The sequence below is a fragment of the Labrus mixtus genome, chromosome 2 (assembly GCF_963584025.1).
Source record: "Labrus mixtus chromosome 2, fLabMix1.1, whole genome shotgun sequence".
Lineage (NCBI taxonomy): Eukaryota > Metazoa > Chordata > Actinopteri > Labriformes > Labridae > Labrus > Labrus mixtus.
The window spans coordinates 20,383,154-20,402,573 of NC_083613.1; the positions used below are offsets into that span (position 1 = coordinate 20,383,154).

Here is a 19,420-nt window from a genome sequence, read left to right on the forward strand (position 1 = left end):
AAACTCCACATGCATATGTGTGAAATACTGTCATTTTAGGAGCTGTGCTTGCATTTTTTGAGTTCTCAACATATCTGTACAAATTAATGTTATAGAAATAACAAATAGGCCAGGTGTAAGTTCATTGTGACTGAAGCCCAGTTCAGTCAGAGGTTATACATGAACATTAAACCCTTGGCTCTAAGAATGAGACATACAATATAAGTTATTGTTCATTCAGTTCATTTATAAAAGCAAAAATTAAACAGGATATTGTTTTTGTATTAAAAGAGCAGCATGTGTAAATAAAAATGTATTATATGCGATTGTATGAATCATCCAAAAATTGAACCAACAGGCCTAACACGAAACCAAAGGATAGGCTGTGTCACTCAGTGTGCTTGTGTCAAACACAATAATCCATTTTTCGTGAAGCCCCTTTTTTATCTGAGTTTTGCTTAAGGAAAATATATTTTACATTTTAGTTTACAATGTTACGTCAGTTTTTTCTGAAACGATAATAGCCTTGGTGTGAAAGCTTACGTGTCCTGGGCCTCATTAAGGACCGCCCACTCAAGTGACCTTATCTGCAGTAACAGTCTGAGACCTGAGTGAACAATGCTGCCTTCCACCGGGTAAAAACCATGACACGTGGTCTTTTCAAACGTAAATGATGTATGGACTTTCTTATATGCGTATGCACCAGACAAGTGTGAACACTCTTACTCAAGTGCTGTCAACTTGTGATCAAAGCTGTGGAACCACATGTTGACACCAGGTGTAAACAGGGTCTATCTCAAGGCCTCACTTATCCCCTGGTCGTAGACAAATGTATGATTCACATTAAAGTTGAAAAAGCTTTCACAATTTACAAATGGAGAATGGAGTATCCCTAAAGGCCTACAGCAATAATAAAAGTAAATAAAAAATTAATGTTATTTATACCCCACATCATTTTTTGTCAAACCGTCAGGGAGCCAATGGAGAGTTGCTAAAATGCTGCATGCGGCTCCATTGCCGCAGGTTGGCGACCTCTGGTCTGGGGACTTGCATAACCGTGTTTGTCTTTGTAGCTGTGGGTTGAGCAGCCTTACATAACTCTTTTTAATGTACTAATGAGAGGGGCAGATGCAGAGAGGACAGCAGTGTTTAGCATTGTGATGTCTCATGACATTTAACACTATTAGCTCTTGTACACTGCTGCTCTGTGCATGAGCTCATTCTGCCGTCTTGGTGGACAGACAATGAAACCATCATGTCGACCACTGTCTTCATGTTGCCCCTGTGTTAACTAGCCTAGAATGTTTGTCGTCTGTGTGTATTTGTGCTTTTTGCGCGTGTGTGGGCACCTTGCTGCACATGACTGGATTCACTGTCATTAAGTCAGGATTAAAGCAGCTTTTACTAGCTTTGTTCTTCCTCTGGTTCTCTTCTTATGTGGCTCTGTGGGTGGGCATGCATGTGTTGGTAGGATCATTTTTGTGAGTGTACATGCACATTTGCATAAAAGTAACTGTGTGTGTGCGCTCTCCTCTGGTGTCTCTGCGATGAGGAAAGAGTAAGATCCTTCAAACATGAACAGGGCACAAATGGGCGCACACAGACACTCATGCGAGCACATTCATTCTGGAAAAAGGAGCAATACAGAATCTGTTTATTATATTGCCTCCGCTAACATTTTGTGATATGATATTGGTACTACATCTTGAATATGAGACATGAGTGGCTAAAATATGATTATTAATTCAGAAGTCTATATAGAACTGATTGACAACATAAAGGTCAGGTTGCCTCTGTAGCTCTGCACATCATTAATGACTTATGAGTTTCCTCATAAGAATAAGAGCCACATTCACATTTTCAACATTAAAGTGTTATTATTCCATTTTTCCTCTCTTATTAGACCATTACAGTACTCATCAAAGCATACACAATATTGCCTTTGTTGACAGGTTGATCCAATATAACCCGAACCTCAATAGGAGCCGAAACCCTTTTTGAAAATGTGTTTTATTTTTAGTTCCTGTCAGAGGTGCCTCATTTGTCTCACTAAGTTATTAGATCGAATTTGCATATTTGTCAAAACAACTGCAGCCAATTTTTGTGATAATAAACTGACAGGTTGGATTTCCCTTCCCTGATTTGGAAGTGGTGAGGCTGTGATGAGAATTCTGCATATATTAGTCTAGATACAATCTTGCCGCAGTGTGCATAAAAACAGCATGCGGTGGAATAGGACAACATAATCTGGCACTTAAAAGACACTATCAGGCCCGTTGCATTCGCTGCCATTCTTGCCTGACAGGCATTAATATATCAAGTTTTGGTTGTGCGTATTCGGGCTAGACAATGGTAAGGGTTTTTATTGAGGTTTGTTCTTGCAGTATATTTCAAAAGGTTATTCTGTTTGAAGGGACCAATGTACCATGCAACCCCCTAAGCTGTCACTTTTCTCTGAAAAGATGCGCCCTGCCTGAATAGAGGATTTAGAAAAAGCCTCCCATCTTTCATTATTTGTACTTTTAGAGATGTCACACAATAGGAAGTACTTCAATAATAGAAAAATGTTCCACTGACAGTCGTGAAAGGACACACTGCATGTCTGCTGATGCAATTCAAACTAAAACTGAATATCTAGTAAATGTAAACAATTTTGAATGCAGTATTGTAGAAAACATTGAACTATTCTTTTTTTATTTGACTGGATATTTAGTTGTGTAAACTTAACAGAGGAGCACAAAATGGCATTGATTTACATGTGAATACAAATGTGAGGTATAATCTGCCTGTTTAACTTGCCTCAGAAACACCAGCCTCATCCGTTTAGATCAAAATCTTTTCCCCCCCAAAAAAAGGTTACAAACCTGAAATAGGAGGAGACAGCAGTTTCCCGGAATAGACTGCCACAGTGTTTCCGCTATATGTATTCAGCTGTGGCAATGCACTGTGACAAGGCCATCACCTGCTGCACCATGAAGATTATCCAACACAAAAACACGTATCTATGTCACTAACAGTCTAAAGTTAAACTATAGTAATCTATAATGACAAAGGCAGTGTCTATTAAACAGCACAGATGAGTCTCTAATCTGTTACTTTGTATTTTATTTCAAATTATATGTGTTTGCTTAGAGAGTTTATACACCTGGCAGAGCTGTTTGGTATTTTTGTCATGCGTGGGACACAGGGGGCTTTTATTTAGTCTTTATTTAGCGTGAGTGAAGCCTGATTTGAAAGAGTAAAGGTCTGTTTCCCAGTCTTTATAAAAACACATGATAAATGTACCTTTGGCTAATCCACCGCACTGCAACAATATGTTTGTGTGTCAACTCTGATATTCCTCCTACAGATGGGACAACACAAAATCCTACCTGTTTGAATCAGTGTTGTTATCATAGTTTTCATCTGCAGGGCGAGCACTAAACAGTACTCAAACGATTTGCTTGATGCATCTTGACTTTCTGTCGCAATATTAGTTTATGCCTGAGCCTGCGCGGCTCTGTGCCTTGTCCTGCTCAAATTGTGAACAGGAGTTTATTTTCTTTGGTCCTTTAAACTCATCACTTTAGAATAATAAGCTGTGAAAACCTTTGCACCTATTTAATATGTTTTTAAATACAAGTATGATAGGAAATACTTGTAAAGAAGATCATTCTCTCTATAGGTAAAAGTGGACTAGTTTCTAATTCAAACATATTTTTGTTGAGAATGACTGAAAGCTGCAGATTTTGGGGCTTTTGAGGAAATCTATTTTGTCTGATGATATTACACTGGAAGAAAATCCCTGACCAGCCCTGCTGTTTGACACTGTGTCAAAAGAAATTGGACCATTTCTAATAAAAACAAAAAGAACACATAGAAACAAAATTGATTTCTCTTTATCGCTGCTGCTGTTGTGATTTGGAACTTTGAGTAAACTTCCTTAGACATCTCTCTGCTCCTCAAGCAGGAATTCATACTATTATTCAACCTTTCCTCTCAGAATATCCTTCCCTTCTTAAAAAATTGTTTTCCGGGAGCAAGTGTATTCTTAATCCCCATTACACAGTGTGTGATACTGGTTCATTTACTCTTCTCTGCTGCTTCACTGTAGCGAGTGTGTAAATGTTTTTGCAAAGGATCTGTTTGCATATGCATAATAACTGTAGTGAGTAACAAAGTGAGGGCAGCCTTTTGCAACAGTTGCTTGTCTTTCAGGCATATATCTGTGGAGAAATCAATGCAGAATGTTGATGGGAGAGATATCTGGCCTCTGACTCTTCCCCCTCCTACACAAAAACAGATGCACACACACACATACACACACTATGGCATGCAAGCACACGCAGTGGGTGAAGATAGCATTGATTTGAAGAGGATACTCTTGCAGTGATTACAGAGTGCTTAACTTGTTATTTCAAATGCATCTGCTCTTGTGAACACACTCAGAAAACACTCAAACAGATGCAAAACAAAAGCAAATAACAACTTCCTACTTTCTTCTCCCCCCCTCCGTGTGTTTCAGACACATGATGCATGTATGGAACGATGGGCGAGACTTATCCTTTACTCCAGATGGTTACCAGGCCAACCCCAAATTGGTTGTGATCGTCTTGAATAGTGAAAGGAAGTGGGAGAAGGTAACAAATGGACACAGTGGATTAACGACAACAGCAAGGGAATAAAAATGTCAAACCACTTTAATTAAGACAGCAATTCCTGAATGTGTTTGTCTTGTTGTGTGTTTGCACAACACAGATGGGCCGTTGGGAGAACGGAACGTTGGCATTGATGTTCCCAGTGTGGCCAAGGTATAACTCCTACGGGGACGAGGATGCAGATGAGAACCATCTCTCCATTGTCACGCTGGAGGAGAAGCCTTTTGTAATTGTGGACAATGTGGACATCCTCACTGGCACCTGCATGAGGAACTCTGTGCCCTGCCGCAAGCATGTCAAAGAGTAAGTGGACACACGTAATATTATTTTGAACAAATACACAACACCTACACTGCTCAAGAGCCATTTAAAAACCACACAAGTTACTAAAATAAAAGCTGACAAAGCCTGATCCGGAGGAGTTGGATGTGTTTGTTCTTAGAACAAGTTAGATCTCAGTTGGATAAAATATGATGTTCCTTGATCTCACACAACTTTTTTAACACCCAATTAGATCTACTTTTATGATTTCCAGTAGACAAAAGATAAATAAATTGACACCTTTCAAACTCAGTTTGTCTAAGAACATAATTGTCAATCACTTGCCCTTTGCTTGTCCACTTTTGTTCTACAAGGATCTCTACTGGGCCCACTCATTTTTACTTTATATAATAATGACTCACCATCTGTTTGTCCTCCAGACTGAAATCCAAATGTATGTGGCAGACAATGTAATATATTCACATGGGCATACTGAAACACAAGCTCATACTACACTCACACACTCTGTGCTCCCTATTAGAACTCAGTGTTCATAACATACATGTCGTGTGTAGCCCCAGAGGTCCTTTTTTTTATCAGGAGAATAGATACACATTTAAGTATTCACATCTCATTCAGTGTAGTTATTTCTGATTCATACAGAACAACTTTAAGCCAAGATGTTAATCACTGATTTCCCCACACATTACAAGTATTTTATGGCCCCTGTTGGTATTGTACAGGAGTAAAACTCAATCCCAACTTCTGTCACAGACTTCAACACATACAGAGAAGTAGTTCTTGTCTGGCATCCAGATAATCAGTTCTGTCAGTATTAATAATTAATTGCCCTCTGTTGCTGTCAGATTGCTAATGCCAGTCTGTCAGTGTTGTTTTGCTACTCCTTTAATTGCTTGTTTCCAAATGTGGTCTTGGTTCAATGTTCCTTTAATACAGTGTGATTTTGTGTGCTGTATTTATGTAGTGAATGTGTTGCATGTTGCAAGTATTACAATTGCTAAGTAAAATTGCTGCCTAGTGTTTTCCTCTGCAGTAATTGTAGTAAAATATTGCTGTCAAGCATTAACATCCATGATCTTAATGTTCCGTATTCTTGTATTGCTTGCATGTCCTTAATATTTGTATCTTTTAATTTGATTTTTAATCTAATTTATTTCCCCATTACTTACATTATTTAAAATATTACCAGATAATTAATCAATCAATCAATCAATCATTATTTGTATTGCGCCAATTCATAACTGTTATCTCAAGATGCTTTGCAAAAAAATCATATGGGATAATATGCAGGAACAATTTCTCCTTTGTATTCCTTGCATTCCTGTTGTCCACACTTCATTGCCACTAACGTGGGGTCGGAGCAGGCCGTGCAATCTCAGTCAACATTTCAATCTTAGTCTTTGAATGTGACAATCACTTGGTTAATTTAACCAATTCTGATACTGAAATAACAATGATCATTTATATTTCAACTCCTGTACTTTTAATTGACCTCACAAATTAGTGGTAAGGTTTTTCATTCTCTACCTGTTTCTTGGCTGCGTTGGATTATGTGACCCATGGAGTGTGGTCCAAATATTCCTGTCTAACTTTTAATCTTGACTTTTTAAGACTTTACTCAGCTGCATTTATCTATTTTCATGATGGTCATAAATAAAATGTTACACGGGAGACGATGAAAGATGAAGCTTTAGTTTTTTTTAGAATTATATACAGGATGCACTCGAGATACATAAGACATAATGGACTTATCAAAATTTTTGATGATTTTTAAATGTTCATAAAGACATGAGATTGAAGTCAATTTATTAATTATATGATTCTTCAAATTCTTAGACAATAACAATTCCAAATAGGATTCCTTATTCCTTTTTTTCTGTGTGAATGTAAGTAATACATTTTAATTACGAGGTCATCTAGCTAATAATAATTGAATGCCTTTTTTTTTATTTTCTAAAAGTGACACTAATAAAACATTTTTTACAAAAAGTTTCTTGTAATTAAAAGAAAATAATTTTAAAACAAATCCATCATCAAATACATGTACAGCCCAAATAGAGAAAGTTTCATGATTAAAGAGTTACAGCCTGTGTTTCTGGCACTAAAGGATAGAAAGCTTTCAGTAGACACTGAATGTTCTCAACTTTTTATGACCTATTGTAAGTTATCATTCATGTTTTTAAAAAGTTCGGTCCATAAAACTTGCTCAAGCTTTTTAAACATCAGCTCAAACATCAATCCTTTAATCAAAAATACATGTAGTAATGTCTATGGCTCTTTCACTTCTTGTCTTGAGCCTCCAGTGTTACCCAGTTAAGGTCTTGTCCCCTTTCTGTTGACCTCAATTTAAACTGCTTCTTTGAAATAAGACATATTCTAAACCTCAAAATATTCTGCTTCTGTCATGTCTGTACACCTCTGATTTATGTTCAGAAAAGAGCATGTAGACAAGCAGTTGGCGTAAAAAAAAAAATCAAGACTCATTTTTTACGAGATTCGTAAAGAGAGACTTTGCATCTATAACCTACAACTTTAACGTGCTCTGCATGCTTTTCCACGGAATTGCTGAATACTAATAAGAATAATTCACGCACCTTATTCAATATTGTAAAAAAAAACTGACAAAACCAACAGCATCAGTCCCACGGGAAGTCTTATCCATTTAGTTATGTGATGACTTTTCATCTTTTTTCCCTGACAAAATCCTGACAGTAATACATACAGTCTCTAATTTCATATTGGGTAGAATAGTATTACTTGGTAGTTTGAACAATTCCACCTCCAAGATTACGCTACTCAAACAGAGACTGTTAACCACTTAAAGCAAACTACCTGCAGCCTTGACACGCTGCCAGGTACCAGGTCAGTCACATGTCACACGTCTTAAATTACATTAAACTGAGCAGTGATGCATCAGAAGTCACAGTTTTAAGTATACTTGATGTCAGTGCTACTCAGTTGACCACAACATACTGCTCCATAGACTAGAATGGTGGGCGGGACTTTCTGGTACTGTACTGAATTGGTTTAAAAAATAGTAACATAAAGGAACCATTTAATTGTCCTTTTGGTAATTATGAATCTGAGTGTAGAAAAATAATATCTGGCGTTCCCCAAGGATCAATTCTTGGGCCCATTCTTTTTTAACACCTAACTTGCCCAGATTCTGCAATACCATATCATCTCTTACCATGCGTATGAAAATTACACACAACTCTATATCTCAGTGTCATCGCAAGATTACAGTCCCTTACACTTACTGAGTAAGTATATTGAAGGACTCAATGAGTGGTTGTGCCAACATTTCTTACAGTTATATTAAGAAAAAACTTCAATACTTGTCTCAGGCCCTAAAGAAGAAAGGTTAAAAGTAAGTGCATACCTTGACTCCATGTCACTGAAATCTACAAATCAAGCTAGACAGCTTATTGTAATTATGGACTTGGATCTTAATTTTAAAAGCCACATAGAGACGGAGACAAAATCAACCTATTACCAGCTAAAAATATAGCAAGAATCAAAGGATTTCTTTTTCAGAAGGCTCAATAATTGTGACTGTGTTTTCACAGTTCTGACTAAAAAATCTATCAGACAGCTGCAGCTCATCTAGAACGCTGGTGTTAGAGTCCACTCTAACACCAAGAAGGTAAAACACATAACACCCGCCCTCAGATCTCTACACTGACTTCCTGTGAGTCAAAGGATAGATTTTAAAATCCTGCTCCTCGTTTATAAGGCACTAAATGGTCTTGGACCAAAATACCTTTCAGATCTTGTAGTCCCTTAAGAGGCATCCAGACCTCTCAGGTCCTCTGGGACAGGTTTACTCACTGTTCCCAGAACAACACCCGCTATATATATTTTAGTTGACTCGATTTAAATAGTCCATATTTTTATTGTTCTTTAATTATATTGCTAGGTATCATTACCTCCCTAATAAACACTAAACAATAAATCCAAAGTAAAAGTTATTTGCAGATGATAGAATACTATTGTAGCCTTAAATTGCATAACTTGAATTTCCTTTAGAAACATTTTAATGCTATGAATCCGTCTAGTATTCAGTAGTAATTAATGTTCAAAATCAAATGTAGAGTTGCATATAGAGTTCAAACTTCATGAATTATTTAATTTGGTGCATTCAATATGGTTTTGGAATTTGTTTAGCTGTGTTAAATGTGCTTACTTTTGACTGTTCGCTGAGTGGTTTCTTGCCTTTATACTAATCGATTTATCTGAATTTAAATTTGCATTTAGCCGACTGGGAAATTAGTCGCTAGGAAAATCCCTGCTATTTGGATTCCAAACCAGGAATAAGAATGACCATTTATCTTACTGGCAAATTCACAGTTACTGTAAGTCCATCAATGTTCAGTGTCCCTTTTGTAAAATACTGTAAATGAATAAGTCCCTGCCTGAGCATCACCTGGAGCAAACAACAGCAACTCTCACCAGGCATGGCTTGTAAACTATTTTGTTCAGCAGCTACAAAACATCCAGAATGTTCTCATCTGCCCTGTCATCAACCTCCCCAAGTTCTTTTTTTTACCCCTCCCCAACCCCCTGTCCCTCCTCCTGACTCGCTGCCAGTGGCTGTTCACATCAAATTCTAAATTCCTGGTCCTGGCAGTAGAGGCTCCTCTGGGAGTCACATGCTTGTATCTGCAGGCTACAGTCTACCTGTATTCACCAGCCTGTGCTCTATGCTTTACTACAACCAGCCGCTAAGCTCTCCACTCCCTGCGGCAGCTTCATCATCATTTCACCTGGCCTTGACTCTTCTGTCTGCTGCTTCTCAATAGTGAAATGTCCTACCCACTCCAGGTGGGACAGCAGAATTACTTTATACTTCCCATTCTTAAAAAATGACTCTTTCCGCTGAATGAATATCCCAATTTTTCATCCTCTCCCTGCACTTGCTTTAGAAAAACATCCCTTTGAACTGTTTACTTACATGTTTCTATGCTTGATTTGAGCATGTCTTTTTCTGGCATGCTCTCGTCAGGATCACAGAGATATTTTGTTATCTGTTATCAGTACACTAAGTTGCTTGTAAAACAGTATCAGCGAATTAGATCAAAATGTTTACCAAATTCACATTGACTTTGTTGATCTTCTTCATTAAATGGGATTATTTCTATCTATATGCAGTGTTTTCTCACCTCACCACTCACCACCTGACTGCATATATATCACTTTCTCTGCTGCAGCAACAGCATGGGCTGCATGCCTTGAATCTTCCTCTAACACACATTTTATTAGTTCAAACTTCAAAGTAATTGAAATTCACATCACAACCAAACAAAATGTCAAATGTATAAAACATCTATTAAGCCACAAATTAGCTATTTTTGTGTTAATTTATGCATTTAATGTATAGTCTCACTTGTAATTCTGCTTTCTGTCAATTGATAAAGCATATTTTAAGATTTAACCTCAGTGTTTCCATATAATGTCTGCTTTGAATGATCAACCCAGCCTAATACTTTGAAAGATTCTTTCTTCAGCCACACGTCAAACAATATGAGGGAAGTTTTACTTTGAAAATGCTTTAAATGCATTTTATAGTAGCTGTAATGTGTTGAAGGCCTTGTGTGCAAACAGTTCAGATATATATATATATATAGCTTCAAAAAGTGAGTAAGAGTAAAAACTTTTCTTCAGAACCTTCCTAAGGTTCTTTAAGCATCTTGGGCTTTCTCCAATTATCTCCTGTATATTGACACCTCACTGAGAAGCTCTGTCACAATACACGGCAGCTTTTTACTCCAAAGTATGTTCTCCCATTGAGCTCATATTTGAGCTTGTCTGTATAAAACCAGTAAAGAGTAAGTAAACATGAATCATAATTACTGCAGGTTTATGTGTGACTGGCTCAGTACTTTATCTCCATTGTGCTTATGATTGATCACTTGGCCACACAGTTAAAATGCACAACATAAGACTATATATTTGGTTTTTTTTTTTATATTCCAATCATGAGTGGCAGTATTATTCTCAATGGATGTCAAATTTTATGCCAGACAATTGGAAACATTTAAATCTCCTTCAGATTGTAATTAGTTTAGGAAAAGATTGGCTGGGCTACCCACTTCGGAATTGCAAATGTAATTACTCTTTTTGAAGATTTATTAGCTTTTTTATTTATTTTTCAAACAAACACGATCAACCACTTCCCTTTGTGTCAGCTGTGTTCTACACTAAAGACCAAAACACTCATTTTTAAGCATGATTGACGAAGAACAGCAGAATATCCTTACATTTGAGATGTTTGACATTATTATACATTATTATTATTATTATTATTACTATTATTATTATTATTATTATAAAATGCAGAAACCATTCACAGATCATCAACAATAACAATACCCTTAGTCCTGACAATTAATGTGGGTTCAGTACCCTGTAAGAAATAATAATGGATGAATCGTTGAGAGACCCTTATCATTTTTTAATGATCGATGATAATAGTAGTCATTGTTTCTCGTCAACGAGGTTCTAATCACAGTATATGGCTCTAATGATAATATCAACTGTAATCATGCATGCACTTTTAATTTTTTCAGGCTGAATCTCCAAAGGCTTTTTATCAACTTAAACAGTTACTAAATCTTTCCTGTTTACTTTACAATGACCATATCTCATTACTGAGCCTTCATGTGCCCCCTCAAGTTACATTTTATATCTGCACTTAATCCTTTGTATCTACTCAGTATGATGTGTCACCTTAGCTAAGGGGTGCACGAATAGAGTGACTAATAATTAAGTAATTAGAATTTCATGAGTCATTACTAGCTGTGCCACCAAATGCCTGATTCATTGTTGAATTGAGGAATTATTTAGAACAAATCATGAATTGATCAGGTTGGTTCTGATTCATTGCTGGCTCATTCTTTAGGAGCTACTTATGTTGTTGTACGCCATGTTGTAAAGTGTTACCAGTTAAACTCGTCAACTGTTCTCCCAACCTTAGATAAATTGCATAGGATTCAATGTACATGAGTGAGTGGTCACAGGCCCAGATGACCTGTTTCTTCCTTGGCCTTTGTTGACGTTACATTTTCTGTTTAGATGTCCATCCACCCATGTGTTCATACACTTGAACATACAACCAATTATCCATAAGCACTGCGTTTATTCAGTCACTACTTCCATCTTTTATTTGTGTGTTTGTTGTTACAAAAGTAAGACATGCATTGAACAGATGTACTGTATGTGTATCTCCCAGAGTCTGTTTTTTTTCTGTGTGAGAGTATGTGTAATTATGTGTGATTGTGTGTTTGTGTTTACATAGTGACATAAGGACACAGAGAGGGCTCAGCTGGGAAGAGCTAATGCATACAGTACGTGTGCATTAAAACACCTGGGGCACTTACTGTACATACACTGACTCTCACATATGTATGTATAAATACAATGCCCTCTTTCTCTCTCACACATACACATTATCAAACACACACACACACACACACACACACACACACATTATGCTGCAGATACAGTTAACTGTAAAAAGATCTTTTAATCCTTTGACGGTTTGGTCCTTTGACAGTTGCTCCCTGTGTTTTCTGTGTGCAATTCTCTCAGTTCTTTCTTAAACTTTTTCTTGGATCGTAGTCAGCTGAAATGTTAAGTGAAAAGGTCACAGAAATTGCTGTTCCAATCCATACATGCTATATCAGAAGATGGGTGACATGGGAATGAAATAAAGTTTTCATGAAAATACTTTTGAAAATGCTGGTAGGGTTTAATAGATCATGAGAATCATTTGATCCGACAATTCAGATTAGTTCGCTGCTCCCAGGTCCTTGGGGATGGCTGTCAGGAAAGCTTACTTAAACATCCTTTTCTATTCTGTGCATCGTCTCTGCATGGCTGTGGTGCTGCATGTGTGTAGGTATGCTGCAAGATTAAGAGAGATACCTCCTTATGGACAGAATCAAAGAAACAGAGGAGGGGGAAGAAAAGGAAAGCGAAAAAGTAATGTGGAGAGAGACGTGGGGAAGGACAGCTGATATTTTAATCATGTGGGTTGGTTGTTCTGCAGAGCCCAGCTCTATTTAAAGCCCGGCAGCATCTGCTCAGTACCCCTGAGTTTTCAGGCACTAAGGGAAACACACACACACACATACACACATAGTTAAATTCACACACCGCACAAGCTCTTTCTGTCCTTCAGCTGTATTTATGGTTACTCTGCACTGTCATGATTCTAGTTTTACTGTGCGATCGAGCCGGCAGATGTGGAGTGAGCAGGAACAAGCAGTACAGTTACACTCACACTTCACACACTCGCCTCTTAAACCGGGAAATGTCCTCTAATATGGAGAAGTATGACCTAATTATTTTGCACATATGTTTGTGTGTCTCTGTGTTGCAGTAACAGCACATCAGGAGGCTCCTACATTAAGCAGTGCTGCAAGGGCTTCTGCATCGACATTCTGAAGAAGATTGCCCGGAACGTCAAGTTCACCTATGACCTTTACCTGGTCACAAATGGAAAACATGGCAAGAAGATCAACAATATATGGAACGGCATGGTTGGAGAGGTACGTTATCGCTTTGCCTATAGAGTTTGTCTCTATGACTTTCTATGTAATTAACAGGAAACCCTTTTTTTTTTTTTTTTTTTGCTTTTTTGCTTTTTTCCTATCTTAACAAACATGAAGCACAACAAAACATCAATACAGTGAGGGGCTCCATCTTAATTTTTACTTTTATGAAGTCTTTCAACTAGCCAAGCTTAGCTTAGCTTAGTTAGCTTGTCTTAGCTCAATTTAGCTTAGCTAAGTTCAAACACTGAAAACAGGGAGGAAGTGGCTGTTGAGGCGAGGCAACCAAGCGCTGTCTCGTTGTTCAAGGATTTGCCCACCTGCAGCTGTAAAGCATCCAGCTGTTGAATGACTCATTGTACAGGGCTGATACAGCAGTCACTTCTTAGGGTTGGATCTATATGATGTATCAGCTTCACTTTTCAATGTAGTGTGCTGCTTTGCTATAGTCTATGACAGACCAAATCTATCAAACAGCGTTGCTCAGACATATTTCAACACATCTTTCTGCTCTTTAGCCTTCGTGATGCGTAATCCAGAGCTCTGTGGGCATGTTGGCTCTTAAAAGACTAAAATCTGGTTTACATCTTTCCACACAATGTCTTACAAATAAATATGCCATATTAAGTATAGAATTCTGTTGCATCTTTTCACAGGTTGCAACGTATAAGTAATCTGTCTTCTTTTACATTCTACAGGAATTTACTTTCAATTATTATTAATATTATTATTAAAGTATTCACATTTATGAAAGTTAATGCTGTTTTTATTCTATTATCTTTTATTGTGTACAAAAACAATCAAATATCCCCGTCCTGTCTGTGGCACTCGGCCCTGTGCTTATTTATTCCTACTAGAGAAGTGTCTCACTGTTGTGTTTTTTAATCTTTTATGTACAACAATGAAGGTTTGTTGCACAGATGAATAAGCTATAAACGGCTTTGGGTAGAGACACAAGACTAAATAGAAGAATCCGTTTGTTGTAGGCTTTGGTCTTTTCATGGGATTTGTTGACTTTAAGAATATGGTGGATTATTGCCAGACTTATCCTGTAAGGCTTCATTCTTTTCTCCAATTTGAAACAAAAAGGGTCTGTATCATAACACCACCAGAACATTAGGACACAGGACTGGAAGCTGCGACTTTATATCCATTCATGCATCTTTTAACACACATTGTGACGTACAAAAAATAAACTGTATGATATACCGGTAATTGCTTTCTGATATATAAAGGGTGTGTCTTTTTTTGAAGTAGTTAGGGTTCTTGTTTTTCAAATGCGATCACTTCTGCAACACTAAAAAGATAATTTGCCATCATTAAGTCACAACCTTTTATTATATACCTAAATGCATTTTATGTGGTCGATAACATTTCTCATTGAAGATGCAAACGACTACTAAAGACTGAAGATTTTTAGTGTTTCTGGAATGATTTTTTCATTCACAGATTCAATGGAGGCTAAGTGCTGTCACAGTTAAATCATTAAAGGTCAACACTGAAACTCAAACGTCTGATGATAACGGAACCTGACAATATGATCCATGGATGGCGGTAATGTTTTTTGGGAGCTGGAAGCTAGAGGCCTCGGTTTAGAAAATTTGATCTGAAAACATAAAATTCTGAAATTTGCTCACTAAAAATGACATCTGTATGAGCAAAATCTCTGTCTTCCAGGAGACATTTAGACAGAAATGTTGGCTATGAAAAAGACAGCTGTATTTTTACTTTTATGTGATATGGCTGAAAATGCCCTCCAACTATTGATGACATTCTGTGCTTCTATCCTCAGTCACTGTGATATTTCAAATCACCAGTAAAAAGAAGGGAACAATTCAAAGGAGAATTGTCTGAAGTTGTCCAAATGTTTACAGAACTTGTTTTATCTCTGGCCGTGCAGGTTTTTTAGTCACGCGCTCACTGCTACTGTTGTTCTCTCTGTCAACCAGGTGGTGTATAAGAAGGCGGTGATGGCAGTCGGTTCCCTGACCATCAATGAGGAGCGGTCAGAGGCTATTGACTTCTCCGTGCCCTTTGTGGAGACTGGCATCAGCGTCATGGTGTCACGAAGCAATGGGACCGTCTCTCCGTCTGCCTTCCTCGGTAAATCTATCAGTTATGTCTCCCGAAATCAAAATCACTTCTGTTTTTCTCTCTCTTCTTTTCTCCAACTATCCCCTCGGTGAGCTGACTACTAGAAGAAACAAGAAAAAAGGGAGGGGCTCACATGCTGGCAAAACCCTGCCTAAAATGGAATATTTTATTCAGACAGTATATGCTGGCCAACTTCCACTTGTACCCTGACTTTATCTGGGCCTCAGCACCCTAAGCACATAAATATTTCTAGCAGAGCAGAGGAAGAGGAGTGTGCCAGCTGTCTTTTGAAAACTCAGCTACAGACAAAGCATTCTTGATACCCTCCTCTCTTCCTCCTCCTTCTTCTCCTCCTCCTCCAGTTGTGTAGATGACTAGAAACTGAAGCGTTCCTCCATGCTCGCCTAATGTATTGTATTGTCATTGGAGCGAGACAGGGAGCGAGGGTGTGTATTAGACCATGCGTGTGTTGGTCCCTGTGTATCAAGCCATGTGTCAGAATGCGTGTGTGTAAGATGAATAAAAAAAAGTGTGTGTGTCTGTGACACAGCAGGAATATATTAGAACGTTTGTGTATTGAATCAAGGATGTGTGGAGAACGAGTGTGCTTTGGCCGTATGTATGCTAAGGGGTGAATTCTTTGTGTGTGTGTTTATATAAAAGTGTATTGTATTAATGTGTGTGAGAGTGTGACTGAGTGTGTGTGTTTAGCCTGGGCCAGGGTATCAGTGACGGTTCAGTATCTCTCGCACTCATATTAGAGGCACCTCAGTGCACAATCTCTCAGGGTTGGCTAACCCTGGCAGTCATATACTTACACATATAGTCCTCACACACACACATACAATTTGTCGAGGTTTCGCGTCTCTTGCACTCATCCTGCTCTCTGAACTTCTGTCCTGATATACACCAAACACATGCGGACTCTCTCACACACACATGATCACACACTCAAAATCACACCTGCCCAAAACAGGGCACATCAGATCACTAGGAGTTTTGATTCTTCTCTCTCCTCCCCTCTCTCTTACTGTCTTTCTCTCTCCCCCCCCCCCCCTTTCCTCCTCTATCTCCCCCGCTCCAGGCCTCTCCGTCTCCCTCTCTCATCCAAGGGAATAATGAGAAATATGGAAATTTGCTCCGTCAAACTCTCTGTGACTAACTCTCCCACTCCTCCCCTCCCTCCCTCCTCTGTCTGTCTTGCCCTCTCCCCCATCTCCGTGTCTATCATCTTTACCTCCCTTTAACTCCCCCTTGTCTCTTTTGTCTTTTATTGAGTCCATCTCCTCCTTTCTATCCCTCACTTTTCATGCATCTTCTGCTCCTCCTCAGTGTCTGTGTCTCTCTCATGTGCTCATTTTCTTTAAAAGAAAACTCACCCCCTCTCTCTCTCTCTCTTCTCCGTCCTTTTCAGAGCCCTTCAGTGCTTCAGTTTGGGTGATGATGTTTGTGATGCTGCTCATCGTCACAGCCATCGCCGTCTTCCTCTTTGAGTTTGTAAGTCCACTGGGCTTCAACCGCAACTTGGCCCAAGGCAAAGGTAGGATGGCATCCATCTGGAAAATCTGGAATATAACACCAATCATTGCTCTACAGAGCAAGAAGCAAACAAATCTAGGTTCCCCCCTGGAGCAAAAGAATGACCTGTTAGTATTCTGATTTCAGAAAATTCAGCACTAACAATTCTGTCCAAGTGTAACAGTCACCAATACTTAAATGGGAGAGATAATCCGAAATAAACCTGGTGCTGCACTGCTGGCTGTAAGTTGAATGTTTTGATCTAAGAAAATTACATTAACCATTCAGATGCGCTGAAGGCCAATCCAGGTGTTGTGATCTGAACCTTATTCTAAAAAATAAACTTCTTTGCTTTCTTGAGATGAGAAGTTCATTCCATGACTCATGACTGTACAACAATACAAAGCCAGAGGCAACCGCATGTTGGCTTATTTCAGCACACATATACCACAGCCTAACTCAGCCCTAAGAAATGAAATGATATCTTCCATAATAGTGTAAGATAAGATAGGATAAAAATGAATGTCATTCATTCATAATGTTGGAGCCAGGTTGCTGTTACATTACAGTACAAGGAGAAAATCAAAAGAGCATCAAATATAAGAGAAAACAAGAAACATGAAGTGTTATATAAGTATTAAGAGGATAAGGGTTCAATTCAAAGAAAATGTGCCTAAAAGAAGGATGAACAGAGGTAGAATCAATCAAATAACGTAATGGCATTATTGACAGTAGTATTGGCAGTTCAGTCACAGCACCAGGCTCTGATTATGAAAGCTCCAGGTAACGTCCACACAGAAAATACTACATGATACAAGACAAGGAGTGATAGAACACATGATAGTAATGATTATGTGAAGAAACATTACACATGTAAATTAACATGATGATACATAGATAGATAGATAGATAGATAGATAGATAGATAGATACATACATACATACATACATACATACATACATACATACATACATACATAGATAGATAGATAGATAGATAGATAGATAGATAGATAGATAGATAGATAGATACTTTATTAATCCCGAGGGAAATTCAAAGCATCCAGTAGCAGTTTACAAAAGACATGCATGACATGAAACATTACCCCATTAGGGTTTGGAAAGGGGTAATGAGTAAGGAATGAGGAGGTGGAATCCTTTACGATGACTGATTTAAAGATTTTTTTTTATTGATTACCATTTGGAGTTTAAGTCAATGTGCATTACTACCCTCCTGCTGGAATTAACTTATTATAATGAGGATATTAGAATGACAAACAGCCTGTATTTGACTTGATTATGTAAAGGTTAATTTAGTTGGCCAGAAGAACCTTTGATTTTCAATTATTGATTGAAAAAAGTATTGATTGCTTGTGGCCCCCGCAAATGTCTATTGTCCACAATGACTGATGAAAATGTGAATAGAAAATGATTGACAAACCGTCACATTGAAGTTTATTTACAATGTCTGCCCCTGAAGGAAATATGTTGCCCTCGTCATGCATCTTAAAGCTTTTTTCTGCGCTTTTCTTTTTGAGGATGTTTGTTATCAATACGTTTTTGCAGTGGCAGGTCTGATATGAAAGAATAAGTATCTCTGTAATGACAACATTTTTCGGCAGCACATAGGCAAACGGTAAGCCAGTCGTTTTCCCAGAAAAGGAGAAAAAAATATATTGTAGTGTCCATTATTACACTATCACATAGCCAACCCTTAATCAGCCTTGTTTTATCAACTGAAAATGTGACTTTAAAATTTCACATTCCTTTATATGCTCTAGGGTTTCTTGGTTCTTCTGTGCTCGGCATTTTAATTTTCTCCATCTGCTGCCCTGCCTCTCTTTCTTTCAGACCCACACGGTCCTTCTTTCACCATCGGTAAGGCCATATGGCTGCTGTGGGGTCTGGTGTTCAACAACTCTGTGCCGGTGCAGAACCCAAAGGGCACCACCAGCAAGTTCATCGTATCAGTCTGGGCCTTCTTTGCTGTCATCTTCTTGGCCTCCTACACTGCCAACCTGGCTGCCTTCATGATACAGGAAGAGTTTGTGGACCAAGTTACCGGACTGTCGGACAAGAAGGTGGGATTACAGCAGATGGACACACTGATATACACTCAGAAGAAACAAAATTCATTCACAGTCAGGGCTGCTTTTGTAATGGATGCGGCCCTGCGGCCAGACAGGACTCTCTGGAGAGGGCCCTTGGGCTTCAACAGTCCAACCCCGCTGGCCGTTGCTGTCACCATGCTAACACTGCCAGCACAGCAGACCCAGGGGCACTCACACACTCAAACACACAGTCTGCATAGATCAAAGACGTGTGTGTGTGTGTGTGTGTGTGTGTGACAGTGTC

General features: G+C 38.4%; 1 protein-coding gene across 1 annotated transcript in view; it reads left to right on the plus strand.

The window, feature by feature from the left end:
- grin2ab (glutamate receptor, ionotropic, N-methyl D-aspartate 2A, b) overlaps nucleotides 1-19,420 on the plus strand; it is a 112,000-nt gene that overhangs the window by 79,078 nt on the left and 13,502 nt on the right. The window contains exons 9-14 of the mRNA XM_061055310.1: nucleotides 4,484-4,598; nucleotides 4,717-4,919; nucleotides 13,282-13,450; nucleotides 15,403-15,556; nucleotides 16,962-17,087; nucleotides 18,917-19,146. Coding sequence (XP_060911293.1) covers nucleotides 4,484-4,598; nucleotides 4,717-4,919; nucleotides 13,282-13,450; nucleotides 15,403-15,556; nucleotides 16,962-17,087; nucleotides 18,917-19,146 — 997 coding nt within the window. The remainder of the gene's footprint in view (nucleotides 1-4,483; nucleotides 4,599-4,716; nucleotides 4,920-13,281; nucleotides 13,451-15,402; nucleotides 15,557-16,961; nucleotides 17,088-18,916; nucleotides 19,147-19,420) is intronic.